This window comes from Morchella sextelata, assembly GCF_020137385.1.
Source record: "Morchella sextelata strain SCLS chromosome Unknown scls_2, whole genome shotgun sequence".
Lineage (NCBI taxonomy): Eukaryota > Fungi > Ascomycota > Pezizomycetes > Pezizales > Morchellaceae > Morchella > Morchella sextelata.
This window is the reverse complement of record NW_025408617.1, coordinates 1053068-1078928: the sequence shown is the minus strand read 5'-3', so window position 1 is coordinate 1078928 and position 25861 is coordinate 1053068. Positions and strand designations below refer to the sequence as shown.

Here is a 25861-nt window from a genome sequence, read left to right as displayed (position 1 = left end):
TCTAATATGAGACTATAATTAGAGTTTACCAGAGCCCCTATCTTATCATTACTAGTCCTTACCAGGATAAAAGTTCAACCCCAAACATCATTTGGAATGGTTTGCGCTACTGGAATCCCGGCGTTGAACTTGCCGCCGAAGAATTATATATACAATCCAGATAGTTGAATGTGGTCCTGAATTTAGTGTTCCGCCCTATTTCTCGTTTCATCTAGGTTGAACCGTAACGGCGAGTTCTGCTGTCAAAAGTAACTCCCTAGACCTCCAATTCCAATGCAACAAGCAATGCCTAAATAGTACGAACAATCAAGCTGAGCTTACCACGAGTCTTTCTAAAGATTTAATCCATCTGACAATTGAAAAGATCTCCCAAAGCTAGAAATTCGCTTCAAGGCCAAAGACCTGGCAATAAAGGCTGTTTAGCTTCAAAATTGTACAAGATAACTTAGCTATATGGGGCCTAACCTATTGTAAAGGGTGACTGATCGACACTTGATATCGGCCGTAAAAGAATCGTCAAACTGATCCTAATTAACAAATATAGCTCGGGTTCAATTATGTAGATGATAGGTTGCAAAAGGTGAAGAGAGATGAAGCATAAAACGGAGGGACAACCTACAATATTGATATCTGCATATGCCCTGCTCAAATGATAATGTGAGTATCTACCCGGGACTCTAATCTCGGTATCTACCCGCTACATTCTTTCCAGGAAAAGAAAATAATACGATTTAGGCAATCAGCGAGGATGTAGTACTGTGCACCGGGAACTGACTGCACGCATGCAAACCTGGATCTGAGGAAGCAAGCGAATCGCTTTAAATTTATGTGAGGTATCCAAGACGAGGATTTGGCGCCGAGATTTAACCCGTGGTCTAAGCTTTGTGCAAACACGATATATCATTTACATTCTGAAGAAATGACAGATCTGGCATCTTTTTGAAAGTTAATGTATTCATCCAATGGGAAACACCGAATTTTTAACAGAAAGGCCCGGAGATTGTAGGGATATTTTAATCAACAGGGGTAAATACCCTTGTTTAATTGTCATCTCTTGGAGTTTTCTGAAGAGGGATTTTGCGGGCGAGCACATAAAGGGCGATTGTCGTGAAAAGAAGAAAAAATAGTGCACGCCTTTCAATTGGGCTCTCGATCCCGGGACGTCACTCGGCCTTGGTTACCACCGGGTGTAACAAGTCACCGAGAACTAGCCGTTTTATCCTCGTAGGTTTGTTTGGTTTCCTCAACACATAAACAGCATAACCATAAAAATGGTTTTCTTGACAATTGATCATGATTCATGCCCGGTTTAGCCTCAGAGTACTTGTATGTTGTATCTACATGCGTACATAGACTAACTGCCATTTTTGGCATGTAGAGTACTTTTAATAAAGCACTCTAGGCGCGGCCCGCAGAAGCTTCATCCTCCCCTAGGTCTTACGCGTCGTGAGCCGGCCCTGCAGCTGCGGGCTCTGCAGTCCGCAACATACGCATCAGTCCGAAATCTTCAGCCCATCCTCGAGAAGGTCCAGACAGGCCATGCCAGCACATCTGCCTGCCAGCACATGTCACGCACTGTCGCGAATGGTTGATGGACTACAACCACGGTCCCTCTCTCCACGAAATTAGAGAATCGAGAAGAAAGCTTCAGATAACGCACGGCCTGGACTCGGGCTGGGAGCTAATTTTGGTATCGGCACATTGTGGCTTTAGCTCCGTTCCGTGTCTGCTTTCCTACTCCTACGGAACAGCACATTTGCAGGCAGGTGCGGAAAAACTGAGCGTTTTTGCATCCCGAGAGGCAAAAGATCTCGGAGTAAATACAAAAAAGAAATGAAAAAAAGGCTTCCTGTGGCCGGTTTGAAAAGAAACCTATGAAGAGGCTCTTTGGTAGGATGGAAGGCATTGTATGGATCGAAAGACAGTGAAGAGGGGTCGTTACCAACTAGCATACAGTTGGCCATTGGCGGGGTGCCTGTCGGCTGAGACACCGGTTTTTTGCCTTTTCCCCACCTGCTGGTGGGTTTATCCATATCCCTGCAGGCATGCTGCAGCCATTGCGCGCCAAGATCCAGACATTGCTAATCCTACTTCATTCGGTTGCCGCTGAGCAGCAACAAGAAATCTTGAGAACTCAGTTTGTTTGATCAAGCAACAAACATTATGAAAACGAACGTGTAAACTCGAGGGTTTGTACTCTAGAGAAATGCTCAATTAGGATGATAGGAAGAAATTTTGAATATGTGACCATAATATACAGCTTTGCAGTGCATACGCATTGTTGCAGAAAGCTATGTGTATTAAGCCAATTACATGCGTGGAAGCAAGCATAATCTGTATCTCATTTCCAGCGTCCGTGTGTGCCTATGAGCTTTGTCCAAGAAAGTTAGCTGCTCGTTTCGTCATCTTGGTCCATTCCGAAATTCATCCCCTCACTGTTCTCGGGGTTCATAACGTCCACCAGGCTTTCTCAATTCTTCCCTACTTCTACTACTTATTCCCCTCCTCCTCATCATCATCATCCTTCTTCTCTTCCTTCCCCTGCAACATTCAGCAAACCATCGTCTGCATCATCGATTTCCCAGGACCCCATCTCGTCCTTTTTCACCCTTATCAGTGGTGAGTTGTTTTACCCTCCATGCGTTTAGGCGGAGATAGCTTTCCCCCGCTTTTATCAGTACCTATCGATTTTTTCGATTTCTATCGATCTATCAATCGTCAATAGCTAGTTTGCATCATGCCCATCATGTTTTTAGAGGCGTTTTATCAGAATATAAATGCCTCTAGTTCCCTATGCTTGATTATCTATCTATATCCTCTCTAGTCTAGTGTTCATCTTGGAAGCTTTCTAATGTTTAGTTTTTTCTCTCGCAAACAGAAAAAGCCCGTCATCGTAGGCAAAAAGTCGGTCGTCGAAGCCAAGAAACCCGTCGTCGAAGTTAAAAAGCAGCCAACTGTTGCAGTTTCTGTACCTGTAGAAGCTCCAAAACCAGCCGTTGAAGTACCCAAGCCAGTCGCCGAACCAGTTACTGAAGTTCCAAAGCCGATAGTTGAAACTCCAAAGTCAATTGTCGAAGTACCCCAGCCAGTCGTCGAAGCAGTTCAGCCAGCCGTCGAAGCAGCCCAGCCAGTTGTTGAATCACCCAAACAAGCCGTCGAAGCCCCTGAGCCAATATCCGAAGCTCCTAAACCAATTGAAACTCCTGAACCAGTTGCAGAAAAAACTCAAACACCACAACCAGATATGACTTCATTCAAGAACCTTCCTCAGCGTCTTTTCCCCCAGTCCAATGAAGGGGGCCTTGGTGTTCCCCAGCCCAGGAGGCATGGAAAGACCCAATCTGCTTTCGTAAGTTAATTTCCAGCCCAATTACTGATGGGGAAGGGGTTTCTTGTTTTGATGCCACCAGATGATAGAAGCTAATCTTGATATCTTTTTAGGCTTTTGACAACACTTCCACTTCAGTGGCTGCCAGTCAGATGAGAAATGCCCTGAACAAGATGGCCGATGGTGTCAAGGACCCTGTAGCCAAGAAGGTATGAAGTTATCGCGTTACCAAGGCCAACAATTATGACGTCAGGACCTAACACTATATTACCCCAATAGAAATTTGAGACTGAGATGGACAACTTCTTCGCTCTTTTCAGACGCTATCTTACAGATAAGGCTAAGGGTACTACTCTGTAAGCTACTCTGACTGCCCCATTATATTTGGTTGGTTTCTTACGTTTTTCTATAGTGACTGGGAACGTATTCAGCCCCCCCAGGCATCGCAGGTTATTGCCTATGACACCCTCCCAACTATTGAGAAGTCAGCCCTTCTCGGGAAACTTGCTGTTCTCAAGCTTAATGGTGGTCTTGGTACCTCCATGGGTTGCGTTGGTCCTAAGTCCGTGATCGAAGTCCGTGAGGGAATGTCCTTCCTTGATCTTTCTGTCCGACAAATTGAGTACCTCAACCGCACATATGGTGTAAACGTGCCATTTGTCTTGATGAACTCGTTCAACACCGATGATGATACCCAGAACATCATCAAGAAGTACGAAGGCCACAATGTCGACATCTTGACATTCAACCAGTCCCGCTACCCCCGTGTCCTCAAGGATTCCCTCCTCCCTGTCTCCAAGGACATCGATTCCCCAATCTCCGACTGGTACCCCCCTGGTCACGGTGATGTTTTCGAGTCTCTTCAGAACTCCGGTATCCTTGATGAGCTGCTCGAGCGCGGAGTTGAATACCTTTTCCTTAGCAACGTTGACAACTTGGGCGCTGTTGTTGATCTCAGCATTCTCGAACACATGAAGGAAACAGAAGCCGAGTACATCATGGAACTCACTGATAAGACAAAGGCCGACGTCAAGGGTGGTACAATTATTGATTACGAGGGCACGGTCCGTCTTCTTGAAATTGCCCAAGTTCCCAAGGAACACGAGCAGGACTTCAAATCTATCAAGAAGTTCAGATACTTCAACACCAACAACATTTGGCTTAACCTCAAGGCCATCAAGCGTGTTGTCGAGAACAATGAGCTCGAGCTTGAAATCATCCCCAACTTCAAGAGTCTCGCTGGCGACAAGAAGGGCGAGTCTGATATCTCCATTGTCCAGCTCGAGACTGCTGTCGGCGCTGCGATTCGTCACTTCAAGAACGCTCACGGTGTCAACGTTCCCCGCAGAAGGTTCTTGCCCGTCAAGACCTGCTCTGACTTGATGCTTGTCAAGTCTGACCTATACTCAATGAAGCACGGTCAGTTGGTTATGGACTCTGCCAGATTCGGCCCTGCACCATTGATCAAGTTGGGAAGCCACTTCAAGAAGGTCTCAGACTTCCAGAAGAGAGTCTCAAGTATCCCTAGGATTATTGAGCTTGATCATTTAACAATCACTGGAGCTGTCAACTTGGGACGAAAGGTGACTTTGAAGGGCACTGTTATCATTGTCGCCAATGAAGGCAGCACAATCGATATTCCTAATGGAAGTATTCTCGAGAACGTTGTTGTTCAAGGATCCTTGAGGTGAGATCTTACCAACCCCCCCCCCCCCCCCCCCCCCCTTTTGAGTATTTTCTAACAAAATTCGTAATAGACTGCTTGAACATTAAACGATACCCACCAGCGTTGTATAATGTGCATTTCCTTGGGATTGCGCCTTTCTTATCCGAAAAAGCGTCCATGTTCTAGCGGTGTCTATTCTTTTACCCCAAACGTTTTAAGGGAAAGGATTTATTCCTGCGGTTTCATTTTTTCTTCTAGATTTTCTTTACCATTTTTTGTTTGGGGATTTCTTTAGCTTGGGATTTTCTTTTTTGTAATATCATGTGTAGTGCACATCTGTTCGGATGAAGTTATGTGCGCGCCTGTGGGTAAATGGTTTCCATCTTTGTAGGGTCGTTTAGATACCAGCAGTAGATGAATCAACAAGGGTAGTGAAGAAGCAAAAAAAACTATTTGCCAAAATGCGATACTCTTGCTAAGTATGTGATGTGCTGCCCGAGCTCTCAGTAGAGTAGGAGGTGTTCGATTCGATCCTCTTAGCATCTGCGGAAGTGGGGTAATAGAGGCCGAAATATTGGTACACTTCAGAATTCACAACTAGACCGGAATGTTACGTTTGCTCCCACGGCACGGATACATGTAGTTGACTGAGAAGAGCGGTGGGGGGAGGCAACCCAAGAGGACACCCCAAGAGAACACCACAGATCTCGAGAACACAGACATTGCCTGGGACATGGCAAAGGAGATTAGCATATATATCATCAAAAACATCTTTATATTCTCTACTCCGTATCTATCAACTACCAACGTCCGCCTTTGGAATCCGCCCCGAGTTAAATTGAGAGCTCAGTTTGTTTCTCGTGGGGGCGTCTGTCTAGCTGACGTCTAACGTCGGTCGCACAGAAAATCAATGCACAACACAGTGATTATCCGGCCCAATATCCATGATCTACATACCCTGAGCGGATTATCTATCGGGCATTAAGCTTCTGAGCATTATCGTGTAGGGGGCCTTCATGCAAGAGGGAAGTAATCATTAAAGCTCCTCGCGGCAAAGCACATCCATACTCTCGAGCATACATATTAGTACGAAGAATATCCTAAACATGAGGATACTACATGTACATATTCCAGTTTCTGCTGCTGTGCATAGTTTAGGAACTCTAGTATACAGGAGTGGTTGAGAAATTTTTTTTTTGTAGACACGGATTATCTCTCCGCCAGTGATTCCAGGTGCTTTGTTTTTTTTTTTCTCAGCTCAAGGTTACTCCGGAGCTTGGACCAGGTGCAAAAAATAGCCGAAACCCTGACCCAAACGTTCTTCACCCGGGAAGCTTTGCCTTTTCGTCTCCAGCACGCGCTCGCATAAGGGTCCAATAACGGTTAGAGTGCTTATCTTCAGCAGATTCGCTCGCTCTCGCTCTCTTTAGATTTGGGGTTAGGTTTTGGAGTAATTAATTTGCCGCCTAGCCTAGAATCTTTACTATATTTTCCAGAATAGGTGATGTTCAGATGAAACATGACCCCTTTGTCATTTCCTCAGATGTATACTTGGAGCACCAACCAATGTGAGCGTTCGCGCATCCTTCTTCCCCGCTTCTTCCTTGGTTTTTGAAACCAACCTCCTCTTTTTACGTGACAACCGTTCTCACACACCAAAAACTCCCACCATTCCGGCTTCATGTCGGTCGCCCACTTGTTGCTAAGGAAGGCCCTCTTCGAGGTAGTCGACCTTAGCTCGCTCGACAAGGTCCTTGGCCTTCCAGAGCTCAAACACTCCCTCTCTACCGAGGTTGAAGAAAAAACCGGAGCCAGAGACCACCGCGACTCCAGTCAAATGAATACCCTCCTCTTGTTAGGAATTATTCATCAAAACAAACAGCTCGCTGAAACAGTCTCCAAGCTAGGAGACGACATCACCTCCCTGAGGGAGTCAATCGCAGCCCCCAAGGCTGCTCTCACCACCTCAGACCCTCTCATCGTCCAAAAACTGGACACCCTCATCGGGAGAACCAGCCTCCCCCCTCCCACACCCCAGGCCCCCCACAGACCTACCCCGCCCGCCAAGCCTGCCCATCCGAGGGCAACCCCCATGTATGCACAAGTGGTTCGATCCACTCCCAACCCACCCAACCCCCCCAGCAAGAAGGCAGCCAAGGCAGCCGCAGCCCCGGCCCCAGGATCCGCCCCGAAGACGAAGCCCCTACCGTCTGCCCACCGCCGCTTCTTCGCCACCAGGACAACCCCCAGCCCCATCGCCAATGCCGAAAGGCTGTCGGCAACCCTCCCACGCCTCTTCGGGCAAGCCCTGGCTCGAAGCCACCAAGTCGCCCCCGTCACCTCCCTCTCCGTCACCATCAACAACAGAGGCACAGTATCTGTTACCGCTCCCCCCACCGTCCCATCAACGGTCTATACACCCTTCTTCGAGGCCCTCACCACGATCCTAAACGTGGAGGTAGCCTCCCCGGAAAACCCCTTCACCACCTTCCGCCCCGCTCCCACCAACGTCGATCTCGCCATCCATGGCGTCCCCCTCTACGAGCTCCCCAACCAGGAATGCCTAGAGGAGATCCTGCCCTCCGCACTTAAACTAGCCGTTGGCATCACCCCCTCTGCCGTCCGTTTCCTAAACACGGATGAAACCTCCCGCTCCTCCAAGGCCACCACCTCTGTCATCGTCTCCGTGACGGCGGAAGAGGCAGCAACCATTGGAACCACCATCCGCCTCTTCTCCCGCCCCAGACGCTGCAATGTCATGTGGCGAGCATCCTCCACCACCCAATGCAGGAACTGCTGCAAACTCGGCCACGCTACCCAGGGATGCAGGTCTCCCGTCGCCTGCCCCCTGTGCACCCTCCCCCACAAGCTCCAAGACCACCGCTGCCCAGTTGCCACGTGCAAAGGAGCATCGGCACCTCTTGAAAACTGCTGCGAAATCTCTCCCGCCAAGTGCGTCAACTGCAACGGGACCCACCGCTCCTTCGCCCCAGCCTGCCCCAGCAGGAAACCCACCACTCCCCCGACCCCCCCCAACCCCCAGACCGCGATGGAAATCTCATAAAAACGCCGCGCCACCCCGCCACTACCTCCAGGAGACTAGGTTCTCGGAGGCCCCATTAAGGATTTTTCCCCTCTTTCATAATTTTTCATTTGTCTTCGTAAGCTTTTTATAGGTGGAAAAATAGTCGGTCGGGGATAGGTCTTTACGCCATAGTTTATACTTTATGCGACTCTTTGTACCTAGAAACAATAGAACTTGATCAAAAAAAAAAAAAAAAAAATGTGAGCGTTCGCGGCGCCCAAGGGAAGCAAATACTACCCAACCCAGCAGGGCGAAGAACCGAAAGTGGAAATTTGTTTATATTTAGCCCATGCACCAAAGCGGAAGCTTTTGCCGCTCTTAATCTTGATCGGTGGACATTTGAGCAATTCGACTCAATAGATGTCGCGACCTCAACGGTATCTGGAGCTGATCAAGGCTTTGATTGAAGCAAGAGAAAAAAGAAGAAAAAAAAACTCGGAACGCCAGCGCATTATCAGGAGCAGCCGTTTCCTAATGTCTTTGAAGATAGATAAAACGGAAGCATAGAATAGATATCGAGATGCTGCCCTGATGACGCGGATGACCTGGCCGCTGTGCCTGGAGCCCAACTCTTGTCTCTGCCAATCAAACAATCATTACCAGGTTATCGCCTTCTCTCGCGTGTCCGCCTCACCCTGTGGCGGCGCGTGGAGAAACCTTGAGGCTAAAAGATCCATGAGGCTGTGCTCCCCGCCGTTTCATGAGTGCCAAGGGGAGCCGCCTCAAAAGGGAAAAGTTTCACCATGCAAGGTACGAGATGAGGTGTTGTCGCAGATCCCCTTGACGTGCATCTCCTCTCTGTCTCTCAGTTAATCCGAAAAATAGAAACCTCCGTTTCGCACCTCCTAGGTCCCTGCTATGGTGCTGTATCCAGTGTGTCGGGAAGTCTGTAGTACCTAGTATTGTTACACGCGCCGCGCGCCTTGCGGAAACCTGGGAGAAAAATACTGGGGAAAGCAAATGAGCGTGTTTATTCACAGTCGACCCTGTCCTAGTATTTGGCCATATTGGCAATATTTCTTGCCAGGGAGACAAACTCAGGGTTCGCGGGGAAAGGGAAAGAGGAAGAGAAGAGAGAGGTACAGGGCCTGGCTGGATGCAGATTCTTTAGCGATTCGAGATGGCCCTCATGATGTCGTTTCAGAGATCCAAAATGGTTTGGTTGATGTTTATTATTAATGCAATATCGTTTCTCTGGTGACGACGTTGTTTCTGGACACGGCAGCGGTGTGTGGTGATTGAAGCGCGGACCACATGATACCCCCAACCCTAACTATGGACGTACCTCGCGGGACGGTGGAGGATGCATGGACTATCGTTATTCACTCATTACCCGCAACCGTTGGCGGCTCATGGAGCACAAGACAGTCTCAATCCTTCACAGGTTCCCTGCCCGTTCACTGAGAGCTGCTGTAAAACAATAGGATCGTCATTCTCGCTCAGTTCGAACCTTTCCCGAAGATCTCTAGTCGATATTGTCCGGGCCAATCGCATTGCTGAAGCAGAATGTCTTGGATATATGGTATCGAGGTTAATCCTCCGTGATCGACGGGCGAAACATAGCAATAGTATCGGGTGTGTCTATTTTCTGCTGGCCTATCGAGATTGAAACGGGCCAAATGGGTTAGGCCGGATGCGTATATTCACTCTTCTCATAGTATATACCTTCTGGTGCGATATAAGTATATATACTTGATTTCCACCCCTCTATACAGCTTTTTTTTATTCATCATCACACACAACAATCAGGTCTTTTCTTTCCTTTCTCTTTTCACTTCACACGCTGGTCGAAGATCTTTGATAGATCATTTTTTTCTCTTTGTTTTCTTTCCTTCGGTTTCTTTAACGATTCTTCTTTTTACAACCTTACGAAACGAATCATTTTTACGAATACTTGGATTGTATTATTAAAATCATATAAAAAAACTTAAAATGAAGTTCTCAGCTTGCATCACCACCATCATCGCCACTTTGGCAACCAGCGTCCAATGCCACAGCTGGGTAAGCCTCTTCCTCCCCTCTCCATTGATATTAAATGATATTAACCTACTTTTACAGGTCCAAAGTCTCGAGGTCATCGGCCCAATCCAGAACGTCAGCAGAGCTCTCAAGGACCCCACCACTCCCCAGCCTGGCCTGGGCTACATCCGTGCCTACCCAGCCCGCGTCGATGCCCTCGCCAGTAACACCATCTTGTTCCCCAGCACCGCTTTCGCCTGCATGCCCCAGCAGCGAACCCAAACCCAAGACGCTGCTTTTGTCCGCCTGAAAGCCAGCCCAGGCGACGTTGTCCAGGGAAACTACACTGAGAACGGCCACGTCACACTGCCGGCCGTAGGCCAGCTCAGTTCAGGCACTGTATACTGGTATGGGACCTCGCAGCCAAAGGTGGACGAGAAGCTCGCCGATGTTATGGAGTGGACCAGTGACTGCACTGGCGGGGATGGGAGGGGCTGCCTTCTGAGCACTGCTCCTTTCGACGATGGAACTTGTGTCGAGAAGTTTAATGACCCGGCGGGGAGGACCCCAGAAGGGATTTTGAGGCATCAGCAATCGCCCGACGGGTTACCTTGTGCGAGCACATTTACGATCCCGAAGAATGTCAAGGTCGGCTCGCTCTACACGGTCTACTGGGCTTGGGATTACTCTGAGCACCTCGGACCTGAGAACCCGGACCCAAAGGTCGCTAAGGAGTGGTATTCGTCTTGCATGGACATTGAGATGGTGGCCCGTGGATCGAAGAGGAGAATGGTGAGGAGCGCAAAGTTCAGGCTTTAGATGCTCCTTGCTTTGTTTATTACTTCTTTCTTTTGTGAATTTTTATATTCCCTTTCTTATGGTCTTGTTTATATCTCTATGACAATGATGCCTTCTTTTGTTTCTTCTGTTATGAGTTTCTGTTTATCTATAACGATCAGTACATCTTACGATATTTTTTTTGTTTAGTTTTTTATGTTTGGGTTGGCATAACTGGTTTTACGCCTCTCTCTTGTATTATGATCGCGACATTGTTTTTTGTTTCTTTCTTTCTTTGTTTAAGCATTAGTATACATACATAGCATTTTTAGGAGTTGGGACGCGGTGATGAGGAGATGAAAATAAAAAGGAGAAGACGTTGTTATGAATTGATTGGTTCCTTTGGAGTTTGACTAGTGCAATTTGAAAAAAAGACCAGGATCATGGGTGAGCACTCGGTTGCTTTGATAGGCGGTTAGCTGTTCTGGCAAGATTTGCAATCAACCAACACAACCGGGGGATGGCAATTAATAACAGTGAGACATGCGCATATATATGTATATATATAGCACAAACAGATATATAGAAGCTACTATTTGCCCTGGACCTCCGATTTTCGATCCAAGCATTCAAGAGTTGTTGGAGCCACTCATTCGGTCGAGCTCGCGAGCGAGCCCCTTGATATACACAATGTCACGTAGTAGCTTAGACTTGCTCAAGCCAGGGCTTGGTATACCTACATGTACATCCTATATTACACACCTGTAAGAACCTAAATGTACTGAAGTATTGAACTCGTGACGTCTAACCAACATTCGAACCGAGATACCGCGTAGGCGGCCAGAGCACGGGCCAGGTGGATTGTCAAAATAGTTACGGAACTATAAAACTATCACCCCGGGCGCGGGACCTCTCTATTGTTTCCTCCTGCCTTTTCTCTCGAGCTCCCCTACCGACAGGCTACGTGGTTAGTGATTTCACAAAGCCTTATCAATCAATCACACTTATTTGGCGGATTTGCACCGTGGTTGGTTGGTCCTATCTCCGTGGAGAGTGCCTCCAACTGAAAAGGGCTTCTTGAACCAGATCTATCTAACCATGTTTGTCCTAGTTTGTCTTACCAAGGATCATGATTCATCACTCGACTGGTTCGGTTGTGTAGGGGCCAAACTGCCGTCACAATCGCCTTATTGGTTGAGGTTCAAAGCTGAACATTGTAAGATCCGGCAAGTACTGGTGAGACAATTTTTTAGCTTCGCATCATCGGCTCCAGGCTGAAACAGAGAAATATTAGATAGACCCACTCGGTTATGCTAGCTGCTAACTTATTTACACCCGATGGACGACCGGTCTCCATCTGCATGACCGTAGTACTATACCAAGAGAACATTCAGCTAGTAATACAATAGTAGGTCACTCTGTATCTGTCAGATGAAATTATATTAAATTTACTACTCGGTACTGATAGCGTTTTTGGGTAGGCATTTGATGTATAAAACAACAATTATAACATCTCAAACTCGTCGATTCATCACCCCACTTTAAATCCCACACTTCTTCCTCCAATACCCTTCCACCTTCACCCTCAACTGCCAGAGCACATCCGAAAACCTCGACTGACTCACAGAGCCCTTTACCACCCATGGAATTGGCATCTTCAATGTCGGGTCCGTGAATATATGAAACAACTGCTCCATGTCCAACACACTCTCGTTTTCCAAACCCCTTAGACATGCCGTCTTTTTCTCGAACGAATCGCCGGGGTTGAAGGCTTCGTCCCCGTTCTCCTTGTCAAAGAACTTGACGCTATACCACCAGCACCGATAGAATGCCACCTCGAACCGACTGCCTCCAGGTACCATATCCACGAGAAGAGGGGTGCCGAACATGAGCGAGTTGGGAACGTTGCTGAAGGCATTGGAGATGACAGCGTCACGGCAGACGTCGATCTTTCGTTTGTTGAGGATCAGCTGCGCAGCTTGGGTTCTGCCTATCAAGTTATTCCCCGGGGATGCTAGGTGGTATCGCATCAGCCGTAAAGCATCATTCCAGGCCTCTGGTCGGATCAGCCTTCGTGTGATGGACTGGCAGATGCCGTATTCGTTGTGCTTCCATGTGTTGTTGAATGCTCTGGAAGACAGGAGGGCAGAGTGGAGGGTGGAGAAAGAGTCGAGAGATTTTAGGATGGAAACGAGAATGTCGACGGGGAGTTGGTCGATTGACACTGTGGCAGACATGGGCGGATATCCGTTGTAGATTTGGGGATTTGTTGCTGGTTTTGTGAGATGAGGTAAATGGTTGTTCAAACCGACTGTTAAGTGGGAAGTATCGATAGACCTTGGGGTGTGCTATGTGAAAGGTAAATAGTACGGAAGTATGATATAACCGTGGCCGGCCTAAGGTATGTGTATATGGGTTTTCAGTTGACTGCTTAGTGTCCTTCGAATCCCGGTCCTTCCTGAAGCCAAAGCACGGTGTTTCTTTTTTCTTTCTTTTCCAGAGTGGGGGTTTTTGTGACTAGATTTCTTTTTTTTTTCCAAGTCACTAAGGCTACGAGAACCATCACTATATACTCCCACAAAACCGATCCGGCTTGACACGCAGCACCCAGTTTTCGTTCGGGTCGCATTGTCTCGACTGCCGTTATTTATTTATCGCTCGTGTCCATCAATACACAACCCCTTCCTTTCCCACTCTCTCACAGTTCTCTCTCCACACACCACCCTGCGTTAAGCGAGGTTCAGGTCCCGAGCATCCTGGATGTGGATCGCTTAAGTGCTGGAACATTACGAATGGTCACTGTGGCCGTTTGCTATTGAAATAGGGTTAGGTTTTATTTCATTATCGTCCGGGTTTCCGGTCTGGGAAAGGACAACCACTAAGCGAAGAGCCAGCCTGACGCCAACCAGCTCTGTCACGGCGTTACATAACTACATCTAACCGAACTTCAAGTCCACAAGGGATCGTCCATCTACCCACACAACTCTACAAAACAACCAGCTGTTCTGCCTACCAATGAATGTCGTGTGTGGTGGTAATGGTGGTGGTGGTGGCGGCTGTCCGTTCCTGTGCTGTAACCGAGGAACCCGCCAGAGTATGATTGATCTAACTCTAACTGTCTGTTTGGAGTGATTTACATACCTGTTCCTCTCTTTCTTTCTCCTTCTCGATTGACTCTCCCTAATCGGAAGTGGATGTGGGCTATCTAGCTAGGGGTCCCGCATGAGAGTGGAGAGATATCACTTTCTTTGCAAGCGAGAGGGAGAGACAGAGAGGGTGAACGAGTTTTCGGATTCACGGAATGTAAACCGTCAAGGCTCGAAACAAAAAAATATCTCTTCTCCGGACGGCTCTGATTGGCCTGGAGAGGTAATTGATGATATAGATTAGTTGCAGGTGTGTACTTTATGCATGTCATTAATCATTGATTGTTTTGAGCTTCCGCATCAATCATACATAGCTTTAAGCTTATTCCATCTAGGTGCCTACCTGATCAAGGAATATTTATCAGGGGTTATTCTCGATTCAAACCGGTAACCAAGCACTATCGTCCTCGTCGGAAGAAATCAAAAGGAAGAATGGAAGGTTGCATAAACACAAATTCTCATCCCTCCCCTTGAGCACCTACACGTTACACCTGCTCCCTTCTTATCAAGCTGCGGCCGGATATATGTCAAGAAAAACGAGATCCCATACGTACCACTGTTTCAGAGAAGGTTTTCTCTTTCCTAGACCGGAACTATATAGACACAGATGAATCGAGATCACTAATTACTGACTATACCAAGGGGTTTGCCAAACGACCGAGTGATATTTCCAAATATATGGCAATCGAAAAACTGCAGTAATCAAGTTAAATGAACCCGCGGATAGCACGTATCTTCTATTCTGACCAGAGGAGCTTTGGAAACCTCCCGAATTCCTCGGGGGTCGCAGATAAGGGCATGATAAATAACTATTGAGATCAGATCTAGAATGACATAGACCAAGACCAGTTAAGCACCGGGTATCAAAACCATTCCCCTGCATGGCCGAGGCCCGAGGGGGAGCTGCATTTGCATCGTGGTACGAAGCTATGTATATGTGTATGCGGTACCTGGACCGGATTTCATTCACCGAGCATCGATAATATGACTGGGTGGGGGACAAGCCCGGGGTCTCCGAAGTGGCTGCTGCTTTGCTGTCGGGCAGTAAGGGGCCGAATGCAATGGGAGCCATATAGCCTGAACTCAGTCACTCTTTTGTATATGACCAATGGTCAGATTCCATTTTCACAGGCTTTGCGGGTTGAAAACCGGGGATCTACTTTGATCTACGTTGAAAAGTGGGGTGCAGACAGCAAACCTCATCATCCTAGTACTGAGACAGATTCCTCCCTTTGAATGCCGACACTATCCATATTTGTGCTTTTACTCCTCATACCGAGAGACAGCTGTATGTGTCGTGTGCTCACGCTCAGAAACCGGTAAATCGGTTTCTGAAACAATCGCAACGCCTACATCCTCAATGGTTTTCTATGTACTCGTCTATTCATAGCGTTTCCGAACACGACCAATATTGCATGACATACAAAAGGTGGATTTGGCGCTTTTTTATATGGTATGCAATAGCAGTCGTGTCCGGAAACGTCATGAATTTACGAGTATGTATGTATGTATGTATGTACTATGTATAGTATTATGGCGTACCCGAAATATACTCAAGGGAGATCTTCAGTTCGCCAGCTCGTACTATTCTCGATCAGGGATGAACATATCAGAAATTTGCGCGCCCGGATCAATACCTGAACACCCACCCCCAACCACCTCCCGCCGACAGACCCAATAATACAAGCTTCAGCTCCACCCCGGATCAAGCCACAAAATTCCGCATCAACGGGCTGCGTCACTTGTTGATACGGGCTTCCCCACTCATTCACCGCTTATCTCGCTGCCGCGCTTATCCACTGCACCAATGCACATAGATCTCGATGTCCGTCACTAGATATCACTCGACATGCTAGGACCCGGGGGCCCCCGCAATTTCTGCTCCTTGAGGATGGATGGTGTACTTTCTGTACATACAAGAATAACCAGTCTCTTAAATTCAATAGAAATGGGAATGGCTTGACTCCACTTACAAGGCAGCTATAGGGACGTAGGTGATACGTGGGAAGGGTAAGTGTGAGTGGGTGGAACTAAAAAAAAAAAAAAAAAAAATCAAACTAGACACAGATCGTCTTGTACGTAAAAATGAAGTACTCTAGTTTAAGAATGGCGCTTGATGGCCTTTCTGAGCTGGGTTTCTAATATATGCTTCCAATGAAAGCTCGGTCTATTTTTATGCACCTCACCGGCCCGGCCCGCCCCTGCTCTAGTATTACATGGCTAGCATCCTTTCTTTCAATGCCGATAACACCATTCTGAATCACATAATACGTGGTACGTATAAGAACGTGCGCACGTTAGCTGTAATGTCTGTTTCTCGGGTTTGTAAGCTATTTTGAGGTACAGTAGTTTGGTGGTGTAGGGGAATGTGGGCTGGGAGTGCTCAGTTATGATGACTGTGTTTGTGTGGGATCTGCGTTGGGCTCTGAAGGTATTGATCTTCAGTGTCATGTGTTCTGTGCGGGGTGGGCTGATGTGTTGGCGATAGTTGTTGATGGTGGGGGTAGTGGTAATTTAGAATCATGGGGGATCACTCGATATCAGGATTAGGTCAATTTGTATTGTGACTGCTTTGTGATTGCTGACAGTCACTACATGTATGTTACCCTATAATGGGGGGTGCCGACTGCAAAAAGAAGCCAAGGCCCATAGTTAACCCAAGAAATTTGGTTTAAATTTGCTATAAAGCGTTACAAAAAAATTTAATGAGTGAAAAACAAAACCGGAAAACTGGAAAACCGAAAAATCCCCCTCCCGATATACCTAATTAGCTCAATAGTCACATGTTGCATTTATGTACGCCACGCTGACCATGTATTGCCAAACCTGAATTGTAAGCACATGCATGCAAATAAGAGGGAAGGAAGAAAACGAACAAAAAAAAAGAATATTCATAAACCCCCACATCGTGGAAGGCCCAACTACAACTAGCGTTTAATCCTGGTGGGAATCCAGGGTTAAGAGCCTGGTCGAAGAAAAAAATATTTTAGTTTCTAGGCTCGGCGCTCTCTGCAAAGAATCCAGATTGAAGAAAGCCAGTCTGACTCGATGAAGCGTTGACTGGGCTCCTCTTTAAGCTGACCATACTTTTAGCTCCACGAAGGAAATGAGACACGTGCAGACCCTTTCCCTTTTTATTGGGAATTTGTAGTGAGGTGGTGCTTTGATGGAAGGTTTTGTCTCTGGACCAATGTCCTTTGGTTGGCTTGAAAACTTTTCCAAAGAACCTTTTCACTGAACCAAAGTGACCGGGGCTCTTGATCTTCCCGTCTTTGACTTGACGACCTTCTGCAAAAGAAAGACCTTGGGAGTAGTTGCCGTCAACTGGAGTAGAATACTCGTCATCACCATGGTCACTTCTAGCACCTTGGAGGCTTGTTATCACATCATCGTCCGTCTGAGTAACAACAACCTGTGGGATTCCCATCTCTGAAATCGGATCACCAGCAAATTCTGCCTGGGATGGAAGAAGGCTATATCTCCTGTAGTCATTGATGTCTACATCTCCAGTGTACCACGACTGCTCGTTTGGTGGGCTGTTGTCCTCCACTCTATCACTGATACACAAGGATTCTTGGTTGTATCTTTTGCAACCTTCGAATTCGGGCTCTCCAGACGCTGCGTTGAGGTCGATCTTCGATGTTTCCTCAGCTCCATACCAATGGCTCTTGCTCTTTGTGTATTCGCTCGTTATGGATTCATTTGGATCTTCGTCTGACTCTAGGGCATTGTCTTCTATGGAAGGAAGTACGCCCATTTTGAAGTGCGGGGTGTTTCGCCGAGTTCCTTTTTTATTATCACCTCTGAGAACAGTATTTTCCCTGCTATATAAAGCTTTGACAAAGTTCGCTATCTCGACGGATTCACGGCCGTCGGGAATCTGCCTCAAACATTCACCGGATAACTTTGCTAGCGCCTTTCGCCGACACTCAAGCATCTCGTCATGAGAGCAAGTTTCATTCTCGTCATGAGTGAGCATTTGCAAGAATCTTTTCCCAGTCTCTGGGGTGTACTCTTGCGAGCGTGCAGTACTCTCCCCCAGAAGCATATCCATGGCTCTCTGAGTTGCTTCACGTTTTCCCCGGGTGGAATCAGGAAGTCTGAAGGAATTGATGGAATCGGCCTCTTTTGTACTGTCATCATCCATCATTTCAAAATGGAGATTGGCCATTTCAACATCACTAGGCCATTGTCGATTCCAACTTATAAGCAACTGGCCTCGCGCAAGATCACTTGCCCAAATATGCACATAGACGTTGCTTTGGGGAGAACGATTGTCTGTGCAACATTCCAAGTCTGTGAAACCTTCCAAGTCAATAAGGAGCTCTTTCTCTTCCCAGGGGCCCCATATATTCCTGGAGTGTGTTATAAGCACCCTCCCTCCGTCCAGAAGGTCAGAACCAATCATGATAAATCTTCCATCGTCGTCAGGGGAGAACAGAGTACTATGAAAGATTGTTCCAGAACTTAGATCAAACATCACCGGCTGCAGTCCCGTGACTTCGAGGGATTCTTTGCATTTAGCTGAGGAAGCGACAAAACTCTTGCCGTTCCAGAACGTATAATTCTGAGGGGAAAGATAGGCCCTGTGTTGATGAGGCACTCGGCACAGAAAGATTGGACAACTTGGGAAATCTTTATTGCTTGAATTATCTTTATGAGTCCCAAACAAGTAAATATACCTCCCCTTGATAATCGAGGCAATATCCCCCCACTTTGGGTGTGTGTTCTAAAAAATTTTGAATTAGTTACCGTGCCCCGACTATTTCCCGCATAATAGGATTGGGAGGTTCGTACGTCGAATATGCGGTTACCATGCCGTCTGGCAATGGGCATAACCTCAAAACTACCTTCTTCCACTTTGCCCTTGCTTTTGCCCTTCCCTATCAACCTCATTTCAACCTCTGCAACACCAACACCATGGTATTCGTCACCTTTCCCGACGTCTTCACTTGTTTTTCCTTTTGTGAAAAAGATCACCCCAAAATTGCCACTGAATGGAATTTCAACTATCGGAGAACGAGCCCAAAGGTAAAATCTATCTGTGCGTCCTTTACCCTCACTCTTTGACTTGGCGTTGTGCTCATTTTCTATATCGGTGAATGGAATGAAATCTGCTACATTATGGAATGCACTGCTGTTCTTCGGATATGGCCAGTGAGTAATTAACGGGTCAAGATGTGAGCCGACTGATGCGGCAGATGTGGCGATACCAATAAGTCGTCCTTCTGGGCCAGGAAGTTTGGCAGTGACATCACCAAACAAAAAGACTGGAATACCTCCCAAGGTGGAGGAGCAACCGAACGTACGGGGATACCCCTTGCCATCTTGCTCTTGAAGAGGACCGAGATATTCTGCCTCAAGGATAGCCGGCGGGAATAATACACGACGGACAGGCTGAGGGCCTGTGTACTCAGAAGCAACGATTGACATTGTTGTTATTCGCTTATGAGAACCAAGGTATGTGAACCCTCAGAATAACTATGACTTTGGAAAAAAAAAGTTTAGGTTACAACTTAATATTCCTATTTTGGGGATTCTTGACCGACTTATAGCAGGAGGTGCGATTTAGATACCTCGGTTACAATTGTTGTAATGATAGAGAATAGGATGAGGTGGTTAGAAAGAGTGGTGAAGGAGATGGTGGTGGTGGTAGTGAAGAAGGGTGGTTGTGGTGGTAGAGTTGGGTTTAAGGTGAAGTTAAGAGACAGTGAAGTAGACTACCGGCTTTTGACAGTGGGGGCAATCAGGGTAGGGCAAGTCCAAAGCAATGTTGTTTCAACCTCCTCTCCCATTAAACGGTTGCTTATACAAGTTTACTGAAACCTATCTCGGGAATAGATGGCTAAATTCGTCCTTAGCAAAATACATGTAGTGCCCTGGGTCTCGGGCCCTAGTTCAGTCTAGGTGCTAAACCTTTTATGCTAGGCAGTGGTGATAAGTCGAGTGATGCTTCATGATGCAATTGCATGCACATTTGACTCGCCAATACTAGCTACATATACAGGAACGCATGTACGCACCTTTTAGCTGAGAGTAATCACTCGAAGAAGTAGTTTATAAGTGTATGTAAATCGTATCTAATACTATGTCAATTAGACTAAACCTCTATGTGATATGACTGGTCGGTACATCCCTAACCCCACTCCCGGATCCCCGTACCAACTACCCTATAAATTTTGTGAGGATTTTGACCGAGGGACGTCGATTCTGCGAGGAAAGCTGATATGGGTTCCGGGAACACAGTCCAAGATAGGTCAGACCATGAAGTACTCATACTCGCCTAGCAAGAGTACACTCAGGTGGTAACACATCAGGGGACATGAGATAGGATTTGGGTATGAAAGTATGCAGGCGCGATGTAGCTAAGGCTTGATTCTCTGGTGTCTACGAGGTCCCTTGGTCAAGATGAAGTCTTTAATTCTACCAACATAAGATAAACAAAAATGGTGGTTAGACCCGAGATATACTCAAGGAATAAAGGGAAATCTCATTGCCTCTTGCCCTGTTATAATCGTACATTCGTATAAATTCCACCTATTGCATACATGTATATTTTATTGAAATAAAAACAAACCAGGAAATGCTTGATGACAGAAGATACAAAAAATTTTTTTTTAAAAAATGCAATGCGCTCAAACTCCCAATTTTGTCTTCCCCGCGCTCATAAAACACCAAACTTACCTATTTCTGTCCCAATTCTCCTATTTAGACACCACCATAACCATTCAGCGATCCGCCAGGCATCAAAGTTGGCTCCGCTCTCTCTGCCTCAAGGCCCAGTCTGAACCTTTTAATCTTCCTTCCGGTTCTCCACACATATAAAACAAGCGCTGTTCCAATTGCCACAGCGGCAACAAGCAGTCCAGAGTTTACTGGTCTGGGATCCTTGTGGAACACCTTGAATGTCAATGCGTCCAGCCCAGCTTGCGAGAAATTAAACAAGCCCGCAAGACATATGATTAGGCCATATATTTTTCCAAACGTCTTAAAACCAAACACCTTAGCGGTGTAGTCTGAGACAGCGGTATAATAGAACGGTCGGTAAATAACGAATCCAATTATTCCGGCAAGAGCTGCAGTGTATGAACATTCTACTAAACCGAGAGCCCCAATTGCGGCAGCCATTGTAACCAGAATAGACAGGACCGAGAGTGTTGAAAAACTGTCTAGGAGCAGGCCAATAAAAGGAACGGCGAGCACACCACCGACTGGAAGTGCGATATCGAAGAATTCGTTGATCTCAACGGCTTTGGAATAAGAGTGGAAGAGAAACTCATACTGTGATCTGATTGTAGCTACGAAGTAGTTGATTCGAGTCTATAACGAATTAGATTCTGTACTTCGACCAAGAGGAATGGGAATATACCATTTGAATGATGGTGAACATTGCGATCAACACAAACCACCCACTAGCTATTTGCTTCGTGACTGAACGGCCATGCATGGCACCCCAAACACCGCTACCCTCATGTCTTTTTTCTCGTCTCCTCTCGCTCTCTTTCACGGCATTCTTCCCGCCGAGCAGGCTATCAATTTCGCAAATAACAGATTCGTGATGTTGCCTACGTATTCGGACTTCAACTTCGTCCTGCTCATAATCACTGTCCTCCTCCTCAAGCTGTCGACACTTGGTATTAGTAACACTGGCCAGTAAATTATTGCACATAGAGCTTTGACATACCAATTCTTCTTCAACTTCAACCTGTCTTACCAATTCCACAACCGTCTTGTAGCTTCTGGCTGGCATTACAAGAACTTGCATCACGAAGATGAATGCCGGGACGATGAGATATCCCAAAAACCATTCCTGAAGTCCAATTCTTCCACTAGTCTTTTCATAGACAATGCGGTACAGTAAGAATATGGCACTTGAAGAGTCGAATGCACCAGTTAACATTGATAGAACAAGTCCTGAATGCGTCGGAAATGCGTTTGACAGGTGGAAAGACGGGATGAAGATGAAAGGGCCACCGACGGCCAGAAGGAAATATGCGATTGGATAAGCTACAAGCATATCAATTAGTGACGGCCTCGTGATAGTGAACTAGAGTGAACTCACGATCAATGCTATAACTGTGAATCTTATCGGCAAACCCAAACCCAAGACATCCAAGCGCAAAGAGGGCCGAACCGATCATGCCAGAAACACGGGGACCATACTGGTCAAGAATTGCGCCAACAAGTAGGGCACAGACATTTGTAGCTACAGCAGCCACCGTAAACATGAAATTCAGCCTAAATCACTCCTAAATCAGTAAATCGTCTTCTTGATAACTCCAATAATATCAAGGAGACTCCATTCCACTCACCGAATCTCCTGTTCAAAGCACACATGAACATTCTTGGCAATTTCATGCTCCGTACAATGTTCCCTATATATCCCTTCTTTAATCATTACAGGCTTCAGCGCAGCATATCCAAACACCACACCGGCAGCCAGCAAGCAATAAATTGTTGCTACCCCAACCTGGACCACTCGTATCGTCCTAGAAACCTCAAATGCACCGACTGGAGGAACCTGCCCTGGCCCTACGCCCTCATCGTACTTTCCTCCGTTGAGAATCGTGCTTTGCTGGTCTTGAATCGACGCGTGCAGTCGGTTTTCAGCCACCGTAGAAGATTGGCTGGTCATTGTGTTGGCGATGTTGACGATTTACGCGATGTTGCCTAGTATAATGGCACTAGAAATGACGTAATAGCAGTTGCCGCCGCACAATTGAGCCTCCACTCGTGTACCGAGATATCGATTCGACGGATTGAAGAAATCGCAACTGAAAATATAGCTCAATCGTGAGGGCAGTGGCAGAGCGGGACTTTAAGAACCCCCTGAAGTGTGGGGCGGAAAGAGAGGGAAAAAACTGGGATAAAATAGATGACTGCAAGACAGCATACCATAGCATAAGTCCACCTGATGATCCACGCAAGCTCACAGCAGCAAGAAGCTTCAAGTTGGGTCACGACAAAGTACCAACCCCATTTCGGCATTCTGGATGGCCCTACGTTTTAGAGCCTGGGCCACTTGCAGAAAGACGACGGGGGTGGGGAAAGAGGCAAGGGGAAGAGCCTGTATGTTGGGGGCCCAATCAGATTTACAGGTGGCGGGAACTAGCCGGTAGGTATGTCGTCCGAAACATGGGGTAGCGACATGCAGAATTGTACATAGAATCATTTCGGAGCAAGGCCCAAAATTCGACTTTTGTATCTGAGATGACGTTTCATGTCCATGCGGACATCATGTCCAGTCACTCGTCTAGAGTGATTCTTAACGATATTCTACTGTCTTTCAATTGGCATGTAGAATACGCCTACATGCAGTAGCATCACGTCACTTGATACAACAAAGTATTGGGTATGAGTACATGTATGTATGGGGATTGTACCCCAACATTCGACCGGGAATATTATTTACCGGCTACCCCACACGAGTACGGCCAGGACTTGATTCACAACTAAGCTTTCATAATACCAGGAGAGGTGCATTCTACCCGTTGAATTGGGGGGATGCACACATACAAGCCAAGACAGAATCTCAAACAGTCACGAGCTTGATTTTCCGCATACGCTTGTCAGTTGGACAAGCTGAAAATCATTTATTCTCTATGCCTTGATTCTAACCCGACAAGTTTAGTGAGAATTTATACGCTCATTTCGAACATTCTACCTAGGCCTTACAGCCCCGGCCTGGGATTCCTGATAACTACATATGTACATATATATGTATCTTCACAGCAAGTCACTCGACAATCGGATGGGGGCTATTTTTAATATTTTCTTTTCTACGTATAACGTACCCGTACGTATGTATATACATGTAGGTATGTACATGTAGTACTTATTCAACTCCAACCTCTAGCTCTACTTGCCGGATTTTTTCTTGTGTCCAGCGAACCTATTCTTCCTGATATGGAAGAGTCGTGGCGGCTTCGTCTTGCCAAATAGCTATCAAATTCATGAAGTTTTAGGGCCGTTGCTTTGTAGCACGCGCACTCCCATATTTCCGGATGAGGAAAAAAATTGGCAAGTATATACACTAGGTTATAGATAAAGCGCTCATAGGAAAAGTAGACTTGACTGCTATCCGCTCTTTAATAACCTTAATTAGGGAATGACGACGTAATTAACTTCGGGAGGTGTGGTAAGATGGCGGCTGGCAGGCGGAAAGGTCTATGATATAGCATATTCTAGGGCGTAATACATGAATGTAGGTACTCACATAAAAGCTCCGAATACCACTAGTACGGTTCACCTTGCTTCAAAATTAAATCGAAACGCTATTTTTCCCTGTTACATGAAATTGATGCTCTCTCCCTTCATCCATTGATCGTTCGTTATTATACTAAACTTGCGCACTTCCTTAAAACAATACTGTCACTATTACTCCATTTGTATGACTTGGGAACCGATAACGGTTTAGTTTCGATCCCATAGGACGTTTTCACTTACACACATAAAAAACATGCAACAAAGGGGCAATCGTACAAAGCTCAATACTTCTATAGTACATGTAATTTTGGCATGCTAACTAAAATATTGCATGCAAGTTCGCATTTGACACGGCCATCTGACCAAGATATATCTACATATAGCTAGGCTATATAGCTATACTCTTCCTCACTCTCTAGTACACCTAGACCCCATAGAACCGTCTCTTGTAGTACCAATGCACTGCCTAATTCAACCCTACTGGCACGGTTAGACTCCCCAACTTATGTCCTATATAAATGTTAACCCATATTATTGCGAGGTTCTGGGTTTTGATTCGGAATCCGCCAATTTGAACTCTCTAGTATAGCTCGGTGCTTCTCCGCCTGCTTCGCCAGCTTACCCCCAAACTTCTCCAACTTCTCCAGCTTCTCCAGCTTCTCCTGCTTCTCGCGTTCGACCTCAGCCTCTATTTTTTCCTTAACCATGATTGACTCGTATTTAAACAACTTTCTCACCGACCAATCGAAATCTGCCCAAAGGTTTTTGTTGATTTTATTTTGCACTTCTAGCCAGGGCCCTGATAAGCCCCTTAGCAGGATGAAATTTTTTTCTTCCATCGATACCTGCCTGCCCGACTTAGCCAATAGATGTGCCAAAGAATTGATTTTTGAGACATAAGCCTCCACAGCCCCTGGGGCACCTAAATTGAGACTATATAATATGCTTGTTAGTTTATATTGCCTGTTTCTGTCGATTCGGCACTCTGGGTTGTCCTTAACAAGCCTTTCCCAAAGCTTCTTAGGGTCTCTGAACCTCTGGTATCTAATGTTGATCTTTTTATCCATAGTAAATAGTATCCTTTCACAAGCATTCCGGCACAATCTTTTCCAATCATGTTTCATCTTTTCTAGAAGTTCAGATCTAGAATTCGAGATACATTCCACTAGAAGCTCAGAGACCGTAAGGGATTCCGCTCTAGAAGAAGAGGTCGAGAGATTAGCATCCGTGGAGTCGGAATCAGCGTCGGAATCAGCGTCGGGGCCAGCATCAGAGTCAGAGTCAGAGTCGGAGTTGGAGTTGGGATCGTGATCGGGGCCGGAGTCGGAATCGGAGCCAGTGCCGTAAGGGGAGTCGAAGGTGGCGTACGAAGTAGGAAACCGATTCGAGGTGCCCTCGATATAAGACGTATAGTCGTTGCAGAAGTCCTCAAAAGTGGTGCTTCCTACCGTTATGGCCCAGAGTCCATCTCTCATCAGATCTTCCTTTATTTTAGACTGCCAATAGCTAAAATAGCTGTGTGGTCTAGGTGGAGGGGACCAAGTGAATTTGCCGATATTTTGCATTTTGAGACGTGCGAGGTTTGACGAAGAGAAATTATTCTGGCGAAACAGTGCCTCTCGGTGTATCTTATAAAATACAATCAACTTGGAGAGTTTCTACTCGTAAATATGTCGATATCAGCTGCCGCTTGA

General features: G+C 46.4%; 7 protein-coding genes across 7 annotated transcripts; 3 read left to right on the top strand and 4 right to left on the bottom strand.

The window, feature by feature from the left end:
- Window positions 1–2851: 2851 nt before the first annotated feature.
- Window positions 2852–5101, top strand: H6S33_005538 (uncharacterized protein; the record flags this gene model as incomplete). Its single annotated transcript, XM_044836895.1, has 5 exons — window positions 2852–3349; window positions 3442–3537; window positions 3608–3684; window positions 3741–5015; window positions 5086–5101. The coding sequence occupies 5 exons, from the start codon at window positions 2852–2854 to the stop codon at window positions 5099–5101; spliced, it is 1962 nt and encodes a 653-aa protein (XP_044698847.1).
- Window positions 5102–6675: 1574 nt separating this feature from the next.
- On the top strand, window positions 6676–8058 carry H6S33_005537 (uncharacterized protein; the record flags this gene model as incomplete). The annotated part of the gene is made up of 1 exon (XM_044836894.1): window positions 6676–8058. The coding sequence occupies one exon, from the start codon at window positions 6676–6678 to the stop codon at window positions 8056–8058; it is 1383 nt and encodes a 460-aa protein (XP_044698846.1).
- A 1953-nt stretch (window positions 8059–10011) lies between these two features.
- On the top strand, window positions 10012–10857 carry H6S33_005536 (uncharacterized protein; the record flags this gene model as incomplete). Its single annotated transcript, XM_044836893.1, has 2 exons — window positions 10012–10080; window positions 10138–10857. The coding sequence occupies 2 exons, from the start codon at window positions 10012–10014 to the stop codon at window positions 10855–10857; spliced, it is 789 nt and encodes a 262-aa protein (XP_044698845.1).
- Window positions 10858–12356: 1499 nt separating this feature from the next.
- On the bottom strand, window positions 12357–13052 carry H6S33_005535 (uncharacterized protein; the record flags this gene model as incomplete). Its single annotated transcript, XM_044836891.1, has 1 exon — window positions 12357–13052. The coding sequence occupies one exon, from the start codon at window positions 13050–13052 to the stop codon at window positions 12357–12359; it is 696 nt and encodes a 231-aa protein (XP_044698844.1).
- Window positions 13053–16947: 3895 nt separating this feature from the next.
- Window positions 16948–19394, bottom strand: H6S33_005534 (uncharacterized protein; the record flags this gene model as incomplete). Its single annotated transcript, XM_044836890.1, has 3 exons — window positions 16948–18547; window positions 18644–18690; window positions 18759–19394. 3 exons carry the CDS (start codon window positions 19392–19394, stop codon window positions 16948–16950), a joined length of 2283 nt encoding a protein of 760 aa, XP_044698843.1.
- Window positions 19395–20669: 1275 nt separating this feature from the next.
- H6S33_005533 (uncharacterized protein) lies at window positions 20670–22596 on the bottom strand (the record flags this gene model as incomplete). Its single annotated transcript, XM_044836889.1, has 5 exons — window positions 20670–21281; window positions 21331–21582; window positions 21646–21968; window positions 22024–22199; window positions 22274–22596. The coding sequence occupies 5 exons, from the start codon at window positions 22594–22596 to the stop codon at window positions 20670–20672; spliced, it is 1686 nt and encodes a 561-aa protein (XP_044698842.1).
- Window positions 22597–24688: 2092 nt separating this feature from the next.
- H6S33_005532 (uncharacterized protein) lies at window positions 24689–25732 on the bottom strand (the record flags this gene model as incomplete). Its single annotated transcript, XM_044836888.1, has 3 exons — window positions 24689–24829; window positions 24905–25100; window positions 25152–25732. 3 exons carry the CDS (start codon window positions 25730–25732, stop codon window positions 24689–24691), a joined length of 918 nt encoding a protein of 305 aa, XP_044698841.1.
- Window positions 25733–25861: the final 129 nt, after the last annotated feature.